General features: G+C 37.9%; 1 protein-coding gene across 4 annotated transcripts in view; it reads left to right on the plus strand.

Annotated features, from left to right (window-relative positions):
* Window positions 1-20,902, plus strand: part of SMC6 (structural maintenance of chromosomes 6) — an 80,458-nt gene that overhangs the window by 11,504 nt on the left and 48,052 nt on the right. For 2 of the 4 annotated variants that reach the window (XM_046661572.1, XM_046661573.1), the window contains exons 3-10: window positions 1,056-1,173; window positions 3,232-3,337; window positions 9,615-9,751; window positions 10,405-10,466; window positions 13,847-13,927; window positions 14,679-14,780; window positions 18,637-18,756; window positions 18,853-18,951. In XM_046661572.1, coding sequence (XP_046517528.1) covers window positions 1,056-1,173; window positions 3,232-3,337; window positions 9,615-9,751; window positions 10,405-10,466; window positions 13,847-13,927; window positions 14,679-14,780; window positions 18,637-18,756; window positions 18,853-18,951 — 825 coding nt within the window. Of the gene's footprint in view, window positions 1-1,055; window positions 1,174-3,231; window positions 3,338-4,845; window positions 4,953-9,614; window positions 9,752-10,404; window positions 10,467-13,846; window positions 13,928-14,678; window positions 14,781-18,636; window positions 18,757-18,852; window positions 18,952-20,902 lie in introns of those variants that run through there. The other 2 variants (XM_046661576.1, XM_046661575.1) reach the window with 2 other exon arrangements.

Here is a 20,902-nt window from a genome sequence, read left to right on the forward strand (position 1 = left end):
GTTCATTCTTCAAAAAAATTGGGAGGTTTGGTAAAATATGGTTGATTTATTTTGGTATTTCTAACTGCAAAGTGTGATCACTGTGTCCCAAATTCATGATTAAAACATGTATAAACCTTCTCTAATTTAATCCTGGTGTATGCTAATTATTTCTGATTCGCAGATTTAAAAACCATATATTCTTTTTTTTTTTTAGAAGATTGGCACCTGAGCTAAACCCTGTTGCCAGTCTTCTTTTTCCATTTTATTCCTTCTTCTCCTCAAAGCCCCCCAGTACATAGTTGTATGTTCTAGTTGTGAATGCCTCTGGTTGTACCATGTGGGATGCCGCCTCAGCATGGCCTGATGAGCTGGGCCATGTCTGTGCCCAGGATCTCAGCTGGCAAAACCCTGAGCTGCTGAAGCGGAGCGCATGAACTTAACACTCGACCATGGCGCTGGCCCTGAAATCATATATTCTTTATACGTTGCCAAAGTCACACAATTATAACAAGTGACAGACATAGCAAATCACAAGAAAAGCAGGTTTTACCTTTTAAGAACGTGTGCTCTAATCTTTGAATTGTCTGTAGCAAATTCAGTGCTCAAACCATGGCTGGATTGTCATCTTTTGAAGTTTTACTACACCAGGGGGGATCTTGTCCCCCAGGGGACATTTAGCAATGTCTGGGTATGTTTTTGATTGTCACAGCCGGGAAATGGTTGTGTTATACCTGTGTCTAATGGGTAGAGGCTGGGTTTACTGTTAAACAGCTCACAATGCATAAGACAACCCCCTCCAACAAAAAATTTTCTGACTCAAATGTTAGTATTGTCTGTTTTAAGAAACCTTGTGATACGCTTATTAGACCCTTTAAGGACTTTAGAATGAGTGGTTACTCATATAAGGTTCCTGTCTAATTTCATCTGACTCATTGATTGAAGTTAATATTATTCACTTTCTGTAATTTCTTTCATTGGTAACACTGCCGGTCTTTCTCCTGCCAGCAAATGCTTGATTATACTGAGTGAATTAGACAAATTGATTGTTTTCTTTCATTGTTTTTTGTTAATAGACTGCAGCAGAAGTTGGAATAATTGAGAGTATTCAGCTAAGAAACTTCATGTGTCATTCGATGCTTGGACCCTTTAAATTTGGTTCTAATGTCAACTTTGTTGTTGGCAACAATGGAAGTAAGTGCTTTTGCACCGCTTATTTTTCTTTGAGCAGTGCTTTGAGATTAGAATGCATTAACTTTTTTAAACAGGTGACTATTAGTGCTTATAAATCCAAGTTTTAGATCTATAACTTGTGGTCATGAATATTTTTAGTGTTTGCTTCCAGTCTATACTTTAAGAAAATAATAAGTTAACTCTGGGTTTGTTATTTATGCAGCAGAGACAAACATTTCCTGCTTATTCTTTTGAATCCATTTACCTTGGAATTCATCCACAGAAGAGTGGAAAAGCTGTCCTCCTTGTGATTGAGGCAGCCCTGTGTCTTACATCCATGAAATGTTGTAATAGAGCATAAATAAAGTGCCAGGGGAATCCAAACACGAATGAAACTACTTCTCACTGTTGGGCCAGTGAAAGCTTTAAGAGGAGATGGTATTTGTTTGATGCTTGAATGGAAATTCTAGATTCTTTAGGTCCCCTTGGAGGAGAAGCAGCTGAGATGTTCCAGGCAAAGACTGCTCCTCACCAGAGGTTTGGAGGGGTAGAAGTAGATGTGTATGGAGAGTGGTGAACTACCTTATATGGCTTTATCTTACACATGGTAGGAGGGGCAGAAGCTGACACTGGAAAATTGTGTTGTGGCTTATATTCTTGAGGATCTAGAATGCCGTGATAAAGATTTTGGGGTTTTATTCAGAAGTCACTGGGGAACTCATTAAAGTTTTTGAGTAAAGTGATGACAGGGTTGAGATTTATGAAACCAACTGGTCACATTGCAGAGAATGGATTAGAAGGGGGAAGACAGGAGTTGGAAAGACCAGTTAGGCAGCTCTTGTGATAGAGGAGCGAGGCTTGAGCTGCTGACAGCTTGACTGGACCAGTCCACTGGGAGAGAAGGCTTGCCAGAGTCTACAACTTTGACAGTGCTAGAATGCAAAACTGGCTATGTGGAGCTCCAGTCTGTTTAGTTGTTGTTCTTTGTTTTCCCTGCTCTATATTCAATCAAGAGGAAAGTGTTTTCAAGGAGAGAATGGACAAAGGGATGAGTGCTACAGGGAGGTCACATGGGACAAAAAGTAAAGAATGGTGGGTTCTGCAGTTAGGTCTTTTCTTTTTTAACTTTTGAAAAGGTGCTTTTGTTATTAAAACTTAATAACAAGTAGTAGAGGCAGGGAATTTGGAAATGAAGGAAAAGGAGAGAGGATAGGGACTTGAAAGACATTCCAGGAACTAAATGGAGTTAGCCAGTGGTGTTTTGCTTAATTTGGGATATAGTGCGGAAGATGCTGGGCTTATAAGAGTTGATTGAATCGGTTGATTGTGGAGTTCAGAAAATAGTTACCATATTCTAAGTAATTGTTATAGACTTTGGAGTTTCAGCTTGTGATATTTTATGTCTGTCAGGGTGAAAAGAAGCACAGTTTTCAAAGAGCTAGCAAATGAATAATATTCAAATTAGGAATAATGGTCAAAATATTACATACAAACATCTGTCTTTATGACTGATAATTTTTTCATATTTAAGTTCATTTATTTCTTCAACAAATATGTGAGTGCCTATTATGGGTTGATATGGGAGATACAGCGATAAAAAAGGCAACGTTCCTGTCCCTGTGGAGCTTGCATTCAAGGGGTGTTAAAAATAGTTTCTGACTTCTGAGAATTTATGTAAAAGTAAATTGTAATTAAATTAGAGTGTAATAAAAATTAGATGAATTAAGTACATATGTGTAATTAGAAAGGTAAATTTATTTAACAGGCTGATGGGCTCGGATGAGAGTTTTAGGTTTGAAAGGTATCAACCATTTTTTCCATTTCCTTGTTAGCGGCAAAACTTATTCCTGAAATGTGCTAATTTTTTTCTAATAGCAGCAGCTAAATATTTCACGATATATACAGCATTTTTTATAAGTTTCCTGCTTTGGTGCTGCAAGGGAATTATCACTGAAGTTTATTTCAGGGTTAGACTAATTCACATTTTCATTCAAAAATCTTTTTACGTCAAATTATAGGAGTTAGCCTTTTCTTTTCTCTCTCTAATGAATGTGGTTTCTTCAACACCTGTTTCTTTAGGTGGGAAGAGTGCAGTACTCACAGCTCTCATAGTTGGCCTTGGTGGAAAAGCAGTTGCTACTAATAGAGGATCTTCTTTAAAAGGTTTTGTGAAAGATGGACAGAAGTAAGTGTTTGCTTTCTACTTGTATTTTTCAGTTCTTTAATAAGAAGCAGCTACTTAGAGTCCCAATTCGTGTAGACATTAGAGGAAATGAACTGGCTTCCCAGCACTGGGACAGAGTATCATACATTTTCATTCCTTTCTCTTGCCACCTGTCACCAGCATGGCCCACTGTTGCCTGTTATCCTTTCCAGAGAGCTTGTGTCAGGTATTGACCTGTTGCTGCCCACTTATACTCTTGTTTCTGTTACCTTTCTGAAAGAACAAGCAGTGATAAACCTCTGAACTTGTTTAAAGGACTATTTATAAACATTGAACTTTCCTGGCTCTTGACCCAAACTAAGTGTCAGCACGTCCGCATTGATACAACACAGGTGAAAGCAGAGTCAGTGGCTGGCCAAGGTGTCCCTGCGCAGATCTTCTGCCTCCTGCCCTTTGAGAATTCCAGAAAGTAGTCCACTCTTTGTCTCTGATTTTGTATCCTTTACCAAGGTGGTTTGCCAATGAGTTTGATTTGAGGACCAGTTACAAGTCTATTTGTGATCCTTCTTGACCCTTGGTGAATGGTCTTTGGCTTTATGTTTATATTTCTTTTTGTTATAGCTTGCATTCACATAACTATATATTAATTACACAATTTGCATCATCATAGATTGATGGCCTTTTGCCCATTAGGAGCTCTTTTCAGACTGATCCCCTTGTTCTTTTTGTTGTTGTTGTTGCTGGGAAAAATTTGCCCTGAGCTAACATCTGTTGCCAATCTTCCTCTTTTTTTTTTTTTCCTCTCCAAAGCCCCCAGTACGTAGTTGTAAGTCCTTCTAGTTCTTCTGTGTGAGCCATCGGCATAGCGTGGCTGCTGACAGATGAATGGTGTGGTTCCTCACCAGGGAACCAAACCCAGGCTGCTGAAGCAGAGTGCACCAAACCTTAACCACTAGGCCATCAGAGCAGGCTCCTTATTCTTTTTTTTTTTGAGGAAGATTAGACCTGAGCTAACTACTGCCAATGTTCCTCTTTTTGCTGAGGAAGCCTGGTCCTGAGCTAACATCCATGCCCATCTTCCTCTGTTATATACACGGGATGCCTACCACAGCATGGCTTTTTTTGCCAAGCTGTGCCATGTCTCCACCCAGGATCTGAACTGGCAAACCCCGGGCCGCTGAGAAGCATAATGTGCAAACTTAACCTCTGCGCCACTGGGCCGGCCCCCTTATTCTTTTTAATACTGCCTCAGATAACTCTGAAGGGTAATCTTGTTTCTCATAACAACTAGATGTCCCAAACTCTGTCATACTAGCTCCCAGAGTGAGGCTACTCACACTGCACGTTCCTCCCTTGCATACCCAGTGCTTCTGGAACTTTGGTAATTAACAGTGATAACTTTTTTTTCATATAATAGACTTTCCTTCTACTCAGTGTTATATCCATTTAACTTCTCCCATTTTATTACTAACAAATAGAATGGGAATGGGCTGTGAATCAGGATTGAAGCTTTCTTATGTGTCTTTCAGAAACCTTAGGAATCCTAAGCCGGGTTCCAAGTTGACTCAGGAGAAGGGGGGAAAAGTACACAGAAAATCGTTTCCCATGCTCTGTGGCCTTGGAGAAGAACTATTTGGTAACAGTTCTCCAGCATATTTTCTGTCTCTACTTATCTTATTTGGGCCTCAGCCCAGCAAAATTTTCTCACCCCCAGTCTCCAAACAAAATTATGTCTGAAGTCAAAAGTTAGTTACTTTATGGGGGCTGGCCCCGTGGCCGAGTGGTTAAGTTCGCGCGCTCCGCTGCAGGCGGCCCAGTGTTTCGTTAGTTCGAATCCTGGGCGCGGACATGGCACTGCTCATCAGACCACGCTGAGGCAGTGTCCCACATGCCACAACTAGAAGGACCCACAACGAAATATACAACTATGTACCGGGGGGCTTTGGGGAGAAAAAGGAAAAAAATAAAATCTTTAAAAAAAAAAAAGTTAGTTACTTTACCATTTTTAAGTTAATGGTCCCAACTCTGTTTCACTGCATTATACTTAACTATACTTTTCTTAGTTGTCCAAACAATCACCTAGTCTACCTAGCCAGATAACACATTGATCTTTCAAATAGACACTTCAGGAAGAAATTGTTTTTTCTTTACCATTAAATGTTTTATGTCTTGATTAAATATTTTTTATTTTTTTCCTCTGGGAAGTACCTGGACCAAAGCAGAAACTTCTTTCTGAGACTTGTCCTTGAAATACTATTAAAGAAAAGAAAGCAAGAAAGAAAAAGGCTAGCATACACAAATCACCAACTTTTAAGGACACAGTTGCCTGTAGATAGGAACATCAATATATTTTAAACAATTAAAGTTAAAAGCTTTAACCTAAGCCCAGTTTCCTTTTTACTGACCTTGTCTGAAAAAGTAGCTACAGACAGCTTTTCTAAACCTATTACTATTCCTCTTGTCGTCTTATTCCTCATTTAAAACATTTAGTATCTATAAAATTCTCCTTACTTTATAGTCTCTCATTCTGTCATCACTTTTTTACTGAAGCCGTTCATTAAGTTTTGCACTTCTATTAGTCCATTCTGCATCTAAAATCTATGTGGCTATCCCAATTTGCCTGAAGAATGTCTGTCAGTCTGGCACAGATTTGAGGTAGTCAGGGACTCTCCCCTTGCCTCCATATCAAGCATTACACTCCCCGTTTGTGACACCTGATCTTTGGGCTGCCTTTGTGGGGGTTTCAGCTAGCCTTAGAGATGCTTACCTAATATGGTTTGGAGAAGCCGAGAGCTGTGCCTTGAGACACTTTACCTGGGGCTCAGCCCTCTGATTATCCACTAATCCTTTCCAGTGATACGGAGACAGTGAATGAATTCTCCTAATGTATCTCCTCCCATGAAAACCTCTCTCAGTGACCCAAGGTCTCACGCTCCTAACTATTCAGGTTCTTCTTGAACATGTTCAGCTCACAGTTCCCTCTCTCAGCCTTTCTAAGACAGACCCTGGTGGCATCGGGATCTTTGCACCAGTCCTGTTTTTAACATCAGCTGGGCATCGGGAGTGAGTTATGGAGGAGTGAAAACTCATACTCCTGCTGTACATTCCTGGTTTATTTAGTTCAGGTTACAGAACTTACTGCAGGTGAGCTGGCTACCCAGAGAAGGAGCACTGCATCATATTTTTACATGGCCCTTTCCTTGTTTCTCGTTCCCCTTAGTGTGTGCTGCTGCCAGGTATCTCTGTGCAGATAGGTTTTTCCAGAGTTTAGAAAGAAGCCAAATTCTTACTGTGGCCTTGCTTGTTTGTGTTGTCATTCTGAAAGAACCCTCACTGATAGTCTCTCTTTTCACTTAAGGGTCTCCTGGATTTATAGGTGTTGGACTCTGTGACTCTTGACCCAAATTGAGCATCAGCCACATCACTATGGTGGGCAGACAGCAGTTAGTGCCCAGCTCACTTGTCCCTGTCTCCTTGTACAGGTTTTTTGAGCAGTTATTATAAGGTTTTTTTCTTAAGGCTTAATTTTTTGAATAACTTGCCTTTCTTATATTTGTTAAATTCATATAGCAACAGGATACCAGTGCCTCCAAAGTTCTCACAGTATTAAAGATAGCTTTCAAATGCAAGGAGTAGCTAGGAGTGAAAATAATAAAGTAGATGTTTGTTAATGAAGAGAGATGTTTGATAATTCAGAAAGCAAATATTTGTAGTCATTTTATTTTGTTTTATTTATTTTTTTTTTCTGAGGAAGATTTGCCCTGAGCTAACATCTGTGCCAGTCTTCCTCTATTTTGTATGTGGGTTGCCGCCACAGCATGGCTGCCAACAAGTGGTGTAGGTCTGCACCCGGGGAACTGAACCTGGGCCACTGATGTGGAGCACGCTGAACTGAACTGCTAGGACACACAACCAGCCCCTCATTTTATTTTTAAAATGTCTTCATGAGGTACATTCACGTAATACTAGGTAATCACACTAGCTGACGAAATAAAATATTTTTACTCCATGTTGCAGGTCAGCTGCCCCTCCCCTATCATACTTTAGTTCATGGTTTTCAAACTTGACTGTTCATTTGAATCAGCTCGGGAAGCTTTTAAAAATCCTGTTAATCATAACTTTTCAGGTGCATATCTGTCTTAATTAGGGATTTCTGATTAAAAAAACACACACACCGACCCAGTCAGGGTAGCTTTAGAGAAGGAGATTCATCGTAGACGCAGGGATCTATATCTCAGAAGCTGCGGGGAGGAAGAACAATTCAGTCTCGTGAGTGAGCAGGACTGAGAGACCTCAGAACCAAGGATCTTCTTTGTCTGGGTCTTTTTGTGTGTGTCTCTGGCTTTCTCTGTGTGTCTTTGTGTCTAGGCCTCTTTCTCCCTCTCCCTTCCTTCAGTCCGTGCTGCAACTCTTGCTCTACCCCACCGCCCTGACCCTCCCTACGTAGTGGGCTGTACTTCTGTGTTGAGCTCTCCTCCCTCTCTCCTGCTGACAAGTGTGTGGGTGTGTGAATGTGTTTCTCTCTCTCGCTGCCTCTGGGTTATATGTGCTCTTGCTTTTTATTTAGCCGAGTCCTTGTTAGTCTAGGTCTTTGTGTGTGCAGGCATTTGTCTTACTGTCTTAGTCTGTGGGCTGTGCGTGTAAGGAAGTGCTCTAGTGTTCTCTTTGTCTCTGATTCACTGCCAGTATCTGTGGGGGTGTGTCCCTATCAGTCTGTTTCATTGGCTTCTCAAGAGCTTATCTGTTCTGTGCTCCTGCTTCTCTCTGTAGTCTCTGCAGACTTTCTACTTTACTTGCTCATCAGAGTATAATACCCCAAATTGGTTTCTCTAGTCCCAGAGGCCTCATAACTTTTTCCAGGCTCCAAGGAATTTCCATTTTTCCACTTGGTTGTGTCTTACTTTGGATTTGTTTTAAAAACGTTTCATTTTGAAGTAATTTTAGATTTACAGAAGTGTTGCAAAGATATTACAGTTTCTTTCACACCCTCAATCGCTGGAGGAGAGGAGGGGGACTGATATGGCTGCTAAGCCCTCTTTCTGCTAGGACGCTTACAAAGAAAAGGGTAGAGGAGCAAGAGCTGAGCAAAGCCTTCAGTGTGTCTGCTGTAATATCAGTTTACAGGGAAGTTCACCTTGAGTATTTTTGCCTACATTTCTTGCAATGGGAACAATTTTGGAGTATCATTACAAATTCACAAAAACAAGCATGTTCTATTAAAGATTTCATTTAATTACCAAGTAAAGTAATTTTGCATTTGAGGACTTTAGCAGTTTGGCAGATCTGAACCAGAAAAAATATTGTCTGCTTTTATGTTTAAGGAATTATAAATATATATTCATTAATGCACTTCATTAGCATCTTTTCTTTGTTTTTCTACCAAGTCTTATTTTAACAGAGTTAGAGTAGAAAAATAAACAAAGGTTGATTTTTTCCTCTCTATAATATGTTAAAATATGCATGACTATAAATGCTTTAAACTTCTTTAAAACTTTAAAAATAATTCTTTTGTAATACCAATAAACTTTAAGAAATTTTGGGCTTCAGTTGACATTTCTTGATATCAAATCCTCCGATCTTTTTATTGCTAAGTAATTGAAAAATTAAGTTATTTCCTCTGATTCTAATTCACTTAGAAAATGTTACTTCACCATAATTCTTCATTATTCTTAAAGGCTTGCTGTCAGTGTAGTGCCTTATCTTGTAATTTAGAGTAGGTATTATAATACCGATTACACATTGCTTATCGGAAAATGTATAACTTATGTACATGATTTGAAACAACCAAAACTTAAACTGTTTTTGTACAAATGTGGTATTTCTATTGTCGATAGAATAGTAACTTTTTTCTTTTTTCATGAGTAAGATTGGCGCTGAGCTAACATCCGTTGCCAATCGTCTTCTTTTTGCTTGAGGAAAGATTGTCCCTGAGCTGACATCTGTGCTAGTCTTCCTCTATTTTATACGTGGGATGCCACCACAGCATGGCTTGAGGAGCAGTGTGTAGGTCTGCGCCCGGGATCCAAACCTGTGAACCCCAGGCTGCCAAAGCACGCAAACGTAACCACCACACCACCGAGCCAGGCCCTAATTATTTTTTATAAAATTGTCAACTTTATTTTTTTTGTTAGGCTTGATATCTTTATCATTATCCTGTAGTAGCCAATCTGCCATCAACGGCTGGTGTAAAGCTAATTTTCAAATGAATTAGCCAGATTACTTGGGGTTTTTTTAAAATATAGGAACCTAGTATTGTAATTGCACTGTACCTTCATGTGACTTAACCTTATTGCTTTAGCTCAGCAGATATCTCAATAACGTTAAGGAATAGAGGAGATGATGCCTATAAAGCAAATGTGTACGGTAACTCTATAATTGTACAACAACACATCAGCATGGATGGAAGTCGATCTTATAAACTAAAAAGTGAAACAGGTTTGTTATGAATTTCTTTTCATATAAGTTATTAGTAAATATCCAATTAAAAAAGAGTTAAGTGATTGTGCTATTATTCATTGAAAAGGCACTTCTTCCCACTCTCTTGACACTTCTTTCTTGTAAGATGATTGGTTGGTTGCATGTGTATGTTCATACGAATGTGTATGTACATGCATGTATTACACATAGTTGTTTTACCACAGGACATTCTACAGCAAAACCATGATTAGCAGGATTTGGGTCCGTTTGAAACAGGCTATGCCATTTTGTTCTCACCTGCAGACCTCCTTTCACCCCTTTAGTTTCTATTGCATGTGGAAAGAGATGCTTAGCAAAAGGTGGGAAAGGACATAAAGGAAGAGGAGATGAGTGTTAAGCGTTACTAAACAGCTAGAGGAGGAGGAGGAGAAAAGGTTTAGCTGTGAGAAGAGAAGTACTATCCCTGCATCTGGTGCTTCTTCCTCCTCTGTCCTTGTGCCGTGATGGGTGCATCACCCCAGTTCATTCAGATATGTGTGTTCAATGGTGCCTGTCTTGATGACCTAATGAAAAGTAATTAATATTTGTATTTATAAGTAATTGCTCATTTTTTTTTTTCTATATTATTGCCCTAGAAACAATCTGGTCATTTTATGTGTTTCTCATACTAGGCACCGTGGTTTCCACTAGAAAAGAAGAGCTGATTGCAATTCTTGATCATTTTAACATACAGGTAATCGCTAAATTTGTGCTTTAGATTAATTCATGCACTGGTTACTTTTTTTCTGATTGCACTTGGGGTGTAGAAAGAATTAAAATGGCTTCAGATAAGTATATTGACCACAGGAAGAACATGTATAACTGTTGTTAGCAAAGTTCCTTAAAATTTGCGAATTCACCAGGAATTTTCAGTATGTAATATAATATCTTTAATTTGATAAAGCAGTCAAGAACATCTGGTCTATACTGGTATGTACTAAAATTTATGTTAATAAGGATGTAAAGTTTCTTTGCTTTCTGCTGTCCTAGTCGGAATAGTATCACAGTTCCCTAAACTCAGTTACTAAATTCTTGTAGAAAGGAAGTTTATTCTAGAAAGATAAAGCATTTCTTTATGTATATTGGAGTTATTGATGATACCTTGTAGGAGACGAGGCTTGAATTCTTTCTGCTAAGGTATTTTGACTGAAAATTGGATATAGGGCATGTATAACCCTGTCACATTAGCACTGGAATTGTCTTTAGAGGTCATCTAATCCAGACCCTTTATTTTGCAGGTGAGCAACTGGGAGCTAGAAAAAGTTAAATTTGTGCTTAAGGTTTTCTAGGTGTGGTTACTGGTGGAGCCTGGATTGGGACCTAGGCCTGCCTGTTCCACTCTAGCGCTCTTTCCATTGTACCACCCTGCCTTATTCTAGGATTGAGAACACCAAGACTAGTCACCAGGGGAAAAGAATTATGAGTCTGGGTCCCTTTTCCACTTTGGTGTAAAACAAAGCTCTCCAGAAAAACTTTCTGTGATGCTAGAAATATTCTGTAGTATGCTATCTGATTGTGTACCCACTGGCCACGTGTGGCGTGTGTGACTGAGAAATGCATTTATTTAATTTTACTTAAGTGTAAAAAGCCACGTGTGGCTAGTGGCTTGCATAGAAGGCAACATAGGTTTAGAAAGATAATTATTAAAATCTGGAGAAAAGCAGACACAGCAAATAAATTTGAGACTAGAACACAGGACAATTTGTTATGGAAAATCAGGAAAACTAAAAGTCAGAGTTTACAGAATCATAGGTGTTGGGAGAATCTTGAGGGCATCCAGTATAGTTAGCATCCTCCATCCTTACCCTGTGTGGAATCTGCACCCGGTATTCCTTCAGTGGATGCTTGAGTGGATAGAGGTGGGAAAATCACCTCTGCCTGAGGCTTCTCATTCCTTCTGTGGCCAGGTGTATTAGAAAGTTTTCATTATGTGGAAAGGTGAATAAAACCTGTTTCTCTAAGCTACCATTTCCTTGGAGAATGTGAAACATGCTTCTAGTTGAAATATTTGAGGATTGTTATCACAGCTCCTTTAGTCCTTTTCCTGCATGATTCAGTTCACTAAAGGTTCAGGTTCACTGATCAAAATACAGAAGGTCTGGAGCTGCACTTAACAGTACAGTAGCCGCTCGCCACAAATGGATGTTAAGCACTAGAACTTGGGGTTGTCCGAATGGAGATGTGCTGTAGTGTGAAATACACACCAGATTTTGAAGACTTAATGCAAAGGAATAAGTCAATTTCTTATATTGATTATATGTTAAAATGATAATATTTTACATAAATTAGACTAAAATATATTATTAAAATTAATTTTAACTGTTTTTACATTTTTAATGTAGCTACTGCAAGATTTAAAATTGTATGTGTGGCTTGCATTATATTTCCATTGGACAGTGCTGGTCTAAATAACCAGGAGGGAGGAGAGTATTTAATGTCTTTAAGTCCTTGATTATATTTGTTCCTCCATGCCTCTGCTTCTCATCCCTTCTCTGAAGTTTAACCTTTTTGTGCTTGCTCCACAGTTTTGGCAGGTAAAGCTGCAAGATTCTTAAATAATCCCTAGAGTAGTGTAGGAACTAGGAACCCCATTTCAGAAACATTCAAAAGGATGTAGAAGAAACAGTGAAAACTGGTGAAGCTGTTAATTCAAAGTTGGTGGTAAAATGTCTGTATTAAAGCTAGTGCGTTAGGTCTTACTTTTAAGAAGTCAGATACAGTGTGAAATTAAGGTATAGGGCAGGCCTTGTAAAAAATATGTGGCAATCAGAGTGTGGTTTACCTATATCATAAGAAAAATGTGATATGTAGAAGTTTCTTTCTAATGCATGAATGTTTTTTAGCTTACAAGAAAAGACCCCAAATCTTTCCTTTTTTTTTGGAAGATTAGCCCTGAGCTAACTACTGGCAGTCCTCTTTTTTTTTTTTTTGCTGAGGAAGCCTGGCCCTGAGCTAACATCCGTGCCGATCTTCCTCCACTTTATATGTGGGACGCCTACCACAGCATGGCGTGCCAAGCAGTGCAATGTCCGCACCCGGGATCCAACCAGGAAATCCCGGGCCGCCCAGAAGCGGAACGTGCGCACTTAGCTGCGCCACCAGGCCGGCCCCAAATTTTTCTTTTTGAGGAATGTTTTAACCCTTGGTATACTAACAAAGTACATTTGGTATTTTACAAATGGTAAAATGAAGCAGTTTAAAATGTTTTTCATTTCTACTGGTCCTACATATTCTCTAAATGGGATTATTTTTTAACATGTAAATTACTTTGTTATTAACACCAAAGATGTAATTAACAACCCTGAATCTTTTTGAAGCAAGTTATACTTTTTAAAAAAGCTTTTTCAACTGTAAAGTGCTACTGTACTTTGCTGTTATATTAACTGTACTTTTAACTTGTTAACCAAAGGTAGTTTAACTCAAGCAATGGCTTATTTAAAATGACTCTCGCTCCAAAAGATAGAAGTGACTCAGTATTTCCATTTGTTTTACAATATCCTCATGAAGAAATAATGAGAAATGGGAAATCTGAAGACGTGCTGTAAGAAAAATAAACAATACTTATCATAATAGTGATTAGAAATAACCGAGTTGGACTTTTTGTATTTAGTTGGAGAGAAAAAGTAACTTGCCTAAGGCTACCTAAGATGTTAGAGACAGAGCCCAAATAAGACCCCAAGTCAGCTGCCCCCATGCTGGGGCTTTTCTGACCTGTTGTCTGATAGTTAACCAGCAGCAGAGGAGTGATAGACTATAAAACAGATGAAAAGAGAAAACTTTCTAATAAAAGAACTTCTTCAGAGAGTTCTTGTGCTTATGCTGTCATGTAATGGCAGAATATTTAATATTGGCTAGAGTGTTCATTTTAGTACTGTGAAATTTTGAAACATTGTCTCTACATTAAGAATTTCTAACACTTTGTCTTTGTGTATTTACCCTAATGCTCTAACCTTTGCTAGTACTTAGCATTCTTGATGGCACTGTAGATCACTTGTAATGTATATTTCAGTTCATTTATCTTTAAGGCACATTAAAATGAAATATTCAAACATAATCTTCTTTTGTTTGTTTCAGGTGGATAATCCGGTTTCTGTTTTAACCCAAGAGATGAGCAAGCAGTTCTTACAGTCTAAAAATGAGGGAGACAAATACAAAGTAAGAAGCACCAAAGTAAATATAAACCTAACAAAAGAATACATTAATAGATTAAGCATATATACTGAACATTACTCTTGCTCACATAATAAATGTTATTTTTTTAAGCCACTATTTAAAGTAGTATTGTAGGACTAATTTAGGAAATTGTTAAGTAAAATGGAAGTATAATTTTCTTGTAAATCCTGCTTCAATTTTTTGGCTTTTAATTCTGAGATAGTAGATTATTATTTTATAAAATTAATCTTTAGAGAAATACAAGGAAATAACTAACCATGCATATATAATAACTTGTAATCCTTAAATTATTTAAAACTCAAGAAACTAACAAAATAATTGACTACTACTAAAACTTACAGTATAACCTTTGAATAGATTTTGGAATTTCTTATTCTAAGAATTTAAGATCTGCTAAGATCAAGAATAGAAATGTTTTTTCTGTTTTCATATTTGCTTAAAGAATGGAAGGACAGTGAAAGTGAGCCTTCAAAATGGTCTCACTAGCAGTGTTTTCTTTCGTGGGCTTTTAAGAGCTTTTGCAAATGAACGTATAGATGTGAGCCTGGCAGGTTAAGTAAATTTTAGGTCTGAAATAAGACATGTTCTTTGTGTTTATGTGTACTTGCCTAAGTGTGTTTTTAATGTCTTTTTACATAAGTGATCTAAAAGTTTTTGGAGACCAAATTCTCTTTTTCACACTTCCATGGAAGTTTTCAAACTCCTGCTTGTGTTTTTCTTGTCGTTGATATAGTTCTTCATGAAAGCAACCCAACTTGAACAGATGAAGGAAGATTATTCATACATTATGGAAACAAAAGAAAGAACAAAGGAGCAGATAAATCAAGGAGAAGAGGTTTGCAAACATTTAACACAAATATTTTTGAGATGAGTCAGATTCCCATAGTACTTAGTAGGTAAATGGTATTGTAAAATGATATGCCTATATATCTATTTAAAACTAAGAACGTTTTTATAGCACTCTCTGAAGTGTTTGAAGTGTGGTTTTTATATCCATGAAATTTATTAGCCTTTACTTCTTTGTTTTGTAATAATGGCTATGTACACATCTTACTTCCTCTGTTAGACTATAAACTAAAGGACAGGATAGTATCTAACATACTTATCCCTTGATATATGATCAGTTGATTCCACAGTAGTTATCACTAATTCCCACTATAAGTACTTTAAAAACTATAATATTTCTTTCGATAGGAAAATAAGCACAAGCCTTAAGCTGATATTATCAACATAATATGCGTTTATAACTAAGTACGGTAGGTATCTCTTTCATTGCACTAGTAGAAGGTTACTTTCTTTAAGCTCTGATAGCTTGGTAGCAGCTATCACATCAGTACTCACGAGCTTGGCAGCTGTGCAGATTTGCCTGAATTTGAAGTCACTCAAGCCAGCGTGACTTACATAAATTTGTTTTTACATCTGCTACATTTTGTTCTTGTACTTTCTTCTTCACATTCCTGAAGATCCAACCTTCTGTCTGATAATCAGAGACTTCAGAATCACAAGGCTTGTGTTTCAGCTGTTCATCCAGTACATAAAGGCCCACCAATTTTTGTCTGATTCTGTGTCTTGTTCTGTTGTTCTTTAGTCAGTTTTACACAACCAGCTGAGCTGTCAGCAACTTCTTATCTTGTTCTTTTGAGGTAGAGTTATAGTAAGGATTGACTCAAGTCAAACTTGTTAGATGTTACACTGACCTTTTTACTTCATTTTTGAGGAATGTATATTTAAAATTAGGTTTATAGTTGTATGGTTCATCAAGTGAAAACTCAAAAAGCAAAGATTGAATATATTTATCTTTATTCCCCACATCATAATCCTTTCAGACCCGGGGTATGTGGTAATGTGCAAGGAGGTACTATAAACCACAGAGTTAACATAGCTCACTTTCTTGGAGTATCAGTGTTATTATTGGGGAAGGGAAATATTTGCATATTCAAACAAATGTATATAGTATATGTTACATTTATTACTTTAAAAATATTAAATCAGGACACTGAAGAAGTTTGTTTGCTTTGGATAGTTTGGGGTTAAACACTCACTTTCTTTATGGTATACTTTTATCGACAGTTAAAGATATTTTGGTTATGAAGTTTAAGAAACACTTCCCTATGTCATGTAGCAGAGTTCCTTATGTATAATATGCACTTAATAAGAACTTTTTTCCTACTTAGTTAAATGCCCTGTATTCTCAAAATAAACTCTGGGTTTGAATAGTTAAGTCTTTAAGAAATAGTGTGTGGAAGATAGAAACTAGAAGTCATTCAGTGATCAAATATTAAGTTCCTACCATGTGCCTGCTAGCCTTGTGCTTTGGCCATATAATGGCAAATAAGTATCAGGATTCTTGGGGTCATCGACCTAGCTATTTGGCGGGAAGCAGGTGGTAAATAATTGAGTGTAGTGAGCACTACTAAAGGAGTTAGAGACTAGGTTTGTCCAAAAGCACTTAACAGGTTACTAGCAGTGGGGGGTAGGAACAAGGCAGGGGCAGTGGGAAAGGTACAGTTGTTAAGGAAGTGATGTCTAAGGTGAGAATTGAAGGATGAATAACACCAGGCAAGGGATGGTGAGACTAAGGAAAGGTTTTCCAAGAAATGAGCTTGCTTGGAGTTTCAGCCCAGAGAGCATGTGGTACTTTTAAAAAGCTGTCAGAATTTCAGATTGTCTAGAGTGAAGAACACAAGAGTGCGGGATGAGAGGCCAGTTTGTGGAGGACCTTGTAAGACTTAAGGGCCCTAGAACACATAAAAGTGGATCACTTGATTAAATGTATGTTTTCAGTAGAGTGCTTTGCTATAGAAGAGAGTGAATTGCTGTACGGAGACATCAGATGTAGAGAGCTCAATAAAGAAGGTAATTAGCATTGTCCAAAGAGATGATGAGGACGTAAGTCCAGGGTAGTGGCAGTAGTAATGGAGAGCAAAGCTTTGAAATGATTTGGGCAGATCTTATATGGGACGTGGAAGGTAAAGCTGAGACAGAGGAGACATCATGGGTGATTGAACGGACTCCAGATTAGATCAGCTGACCTGGGCAGTAGAGTAAGTTTATTAAGATAGGAAACTTGGGAAAAGGAACCAGTTTTTCTTTTCCTTTTCTTTCTTTTGTTTCTTTTAAGGAAGATGATGAATTCCCTTTTGAAAGATTAATTTTGAAGTGCTTATAAAGCATCCAAGTTGAAATGTAAAGTGAGAAGTTGGATGTATGAGTTAGGCATACAGAAGTCAAATCTGGCCTCAGTAAAAATTTAGGACTCATCATGTGTGGTTGATATCTAAGCCACAGGAATGACTTAGCTTGCTGAGGAGGAGAGGAAAGTAGGCCCAGGCCTGAGCTATGAGAAATGCTCGTGGAAGCCATAGAAGCCAAGGGAAGAGAGAATTGAGAAAGAAATGGTCAGGACTGTGAGATGTACTGTGTGGGCAAACAACACAAGGATTGACAAATACCCCCTGTGTTTAGTGACATAGTCTTCATAGATGTCTATGGCGAGACAAGTTTCAGTAGTGGTGAAAACAGAAGCCAGATTTGTGGGGCTGAAAATGTGAGGAAATGGAAGAGATGAGAGAATTTTCATGAAACTTGACTGGAAAGGGAAGAAGACTTTCAGAGGAGGAGGTGGTGCCCAGTGATGGGTAGTGGTGGTTTTGTTTATAAGTGCGAAAGATAGTGAGTAAAGATTTAAACATGATTATGGAAAGGAGTCCGTGAAGAGGGTGAAGTGGAAACAAAAATTAAGATACGGGATGAAAAAAATCAACTAATTTCGACCTCCTGAGAACACAGGAGGGGGTGGCAGGATCCAAAATCTAGGTAATAGATGGGGACTGGACTTAAGTATAATGCAGCCACCTCTTCTTTTGTAGCAGGAGGGAGAAATGACTGCTTTAGATTTGTAGAGAAGGTTGTTCGAAGTTGGAGAGAGTTTTTCTCTGATGGCTTCTAAATTCTCTGAAGTAGAAGACAGAGAGAATGAATGAAGGATCAGGGTGGCAGGGTATATGAGGTTTGAAGAGAGTGATAATGGCTTGAAATAATCCTGGAGAATGGGAAAGTGACTTGGATAGGAAAACCGAGTAAGATCTACAGTGTGTAAGGATTTAGTTGAAGATGGTAGGCATAAATGAAGAGGAGAGGTTGTCTGCCCAAGTGTACAGAATATAAAGTCTAGGAGCCACTTCAGAAGCAGTTCTAATGTCATTCTATTTAAAATTTGCTCGATGATTTTATTTATTAATTATTAAGAGAGGACTTAGATAAGAAAAATTATAACACTTTATTTTTGGAAACAAATTCCTTCTGAGCCTTCCATTACCTTTGGAATGTTTACTGGGTATACTTTGCCCAGAACAGACCAGTCTGTCTATCAGTTATAGAATCGAGAGAAAATGGGAAACTGAGTTTTGGGTTTTGTTTATACTGGCGTAGTCTTGAAGCTTTTATCCCTTTGCTACTCTTCGTATGAAGAGTATTTGGCCATTTTTATAGTACAGAAAATAACTAAATTATTGCATCTAGTTAAAGTATACCAAAGAACCCAAAATATTTTTATTTCACCTTAATTAAATCACTTCTTAGCAAATCTTTTTTAGTACTTGTTCAGGCAATGTATTCAAAAGAACTGCATTTGCAAAATGTCTTGTTCTTTCAATGTTAATAAGAAATATATCCTTTTTTCTTTTTTTAAGCGACTTACTGAACTAAAGCGCCAGTGTTTGGAGAAAGAAGAACGTTTTCAAAGTATTGCTGGTTTAAGTACAATGAAGACTAATTTAGAATACTTGAAACATGAAATGGCTTGGGCGGTGGTAATTTTCACTGAATTATTCACATATATTTGTAATATATAGAATATATTTGGTTACAATTAGTCTTATACATAATTTGCTATAATTTCTTTTTAGGTCAATGAAATTGAAAAACAATTGAATGCTATCAGAGATAATATCAGAATTGGAGAAGATCGTGCTGCTAGACTTGACAGGAAAATGGAAGAACAGCAGGTATTACTCTTTTTTATACAGATTTAGTAAATTGAATCATATGAGATTGTTGATATTAGACTGTTTAAGACCTACAAAAGTAGCAGTTTCAGCCTAGATATTTATCTGTATTTGAATTTATTACTCAAGTGAAGCCAGTGTAAACTTTTGTTCAAGAACTGTTGTGGCAGCTTTCTCTTAAAAAGAGTGTTGTGTTTGGATCTCATAGCCTCTCTGAGGCTAGGGATATAGAAGTCTAAATGCATGTGTGTGGACAATGGTCCTTTGTTACCGACTAGAGATGATAGAGCATAAAGCTTTTACTCTTGGGTTCATTGAGGAGTAGAGACATAAAACGGTCTGAGGAATAAAGGGGTGCTAGGAAAATAGTCAATTAGCATAGCGTTAAAGCTAAGTATCATGAAGTATAAGAGTTCAGAACTGGACACAATGCCCAGAGATTGTTAATGGAACATCAGGGAACTGAGTTTTAGGACCCAGCCATCAGAGACTTTCATGTATGTGGAACACATGTGGGATAAGTTGTTAGGTCTGTTAGGTTAATTTCAACCTGAGGTCTAAGAGCCCAGGTAGAAGCTACTGTGCTGTTTATCTAACATTCAGGAAAGCCACAGAGTCTTCCACTTGAGCCTAGAGATAGAGGTTGGTTGAGTGATAAATAAAGATAGTAATTTTCTTTTGGGGGTTTCCACTTGGGCCTTTTTACCATATAGCAGATCCCCTCTTTATCCTTGCCTTTTCATTCTTTTTTTAAGAGCTTTATTGAGATATAGTTCATATACCATACAGTCCATTCATTTAAAATGCACAGGTCAGTGATTTTTTAGTATGTTTACAAGGGTATGCAGCCACCACTGCAGAATTCCTCATACTGTCATGGCAGAAGTAGGACTCCTAGCCTTTCTTTCTTTATAGCCCCATGTACTCACTGTGGCTGACTTACCTCTTAGTACCTACTTCTACTTAGCTTGGGAGTTTTGGGCTCCCAAGCTTGATTGTGGCCTAGAATGTAATCTTCCCTACCTCGCTTTTTCCTATATGCCCTCAAAGACATGTCTTTTTCCTTTTAAGGGTTATGACAATCCATCAAAGGTAGTAGATGAGTATGTAAAAACACCAGAAATAGTGAAGATAGTATCTTTACTTAGTGATCTCTGGGCTGAGTTTCTTACTCCCTCTTCAGGTAGTACCTGGGAGTTCAACCCCACCTACCTCTCTCACCTGAAATTTTCATTTCTGAGAGAATATTCTAAAATTTATGCAAATTCTTCTCAGCCTTATTTTTTAGCTTGTTAAAGGGGAAGACCTTAAGTTACTTTCCTCTTTAGATATTTCCCCACCCTAAAAATAGAATGCAATGTGAGTGATAGGGTCCCACCTTTTCTTCAGATGGGAAAGGAGGATCTTGAGGCGGGGTGATACTTAATTCTGTGGGTGTTTGCTCCACTTAAGTGTTTGGCCACTCTCTGTAGTAAATGGTAAATTTCTGGAGGGTAAGGACTATGTTATATTTATATCCTTCCCACCAAGTCTTACATAAAACCTTACATATAGTATATGCTTGATTATTGATTTTACAATGACTATTGAGTGGAAGGTTTCTGAAAAAATAGCGTCTAAAGCAGACTTTGTTATTTTGTTCTATTTATTTTTTTATTGAGGTAACATTGATTTATAACATTATATAAATTTCAAGTGTACATCATTGTATTTTGACTTCCGTATATGTTACATCGTGTTCACAAAGTCTACCTTCCATCCATCCCCATACAGATGTCCTCCTTTACCCCTTTTGCCCTCCCCCCAACTTCCTTCCCTTCTCGTAACCACCAGTCTGTTCTCTGTATCTATGTGTTGTTGGTTTTTTATCTTCCATGTATGAGGGAAATCATACAGTATTTGCCTTTCTCTGTCTCACTTATTTTGCTTAGCATGATACTCTCAAGGTCCA

Source organism: Equus quagga, chromosome 5 (genome assembly GCF_021613505.1).
Source record: "Equus quagga isolate Etosha38 chromosome 5, UCLA_HA_Equagga_1.0, whole genome shotgun sequence".
Lineage (NCBI taxonomy): Eukaryota > Metazoa > Chordata > Mammalia > Perissodactyla > Equidae > Equus > Equus quagga.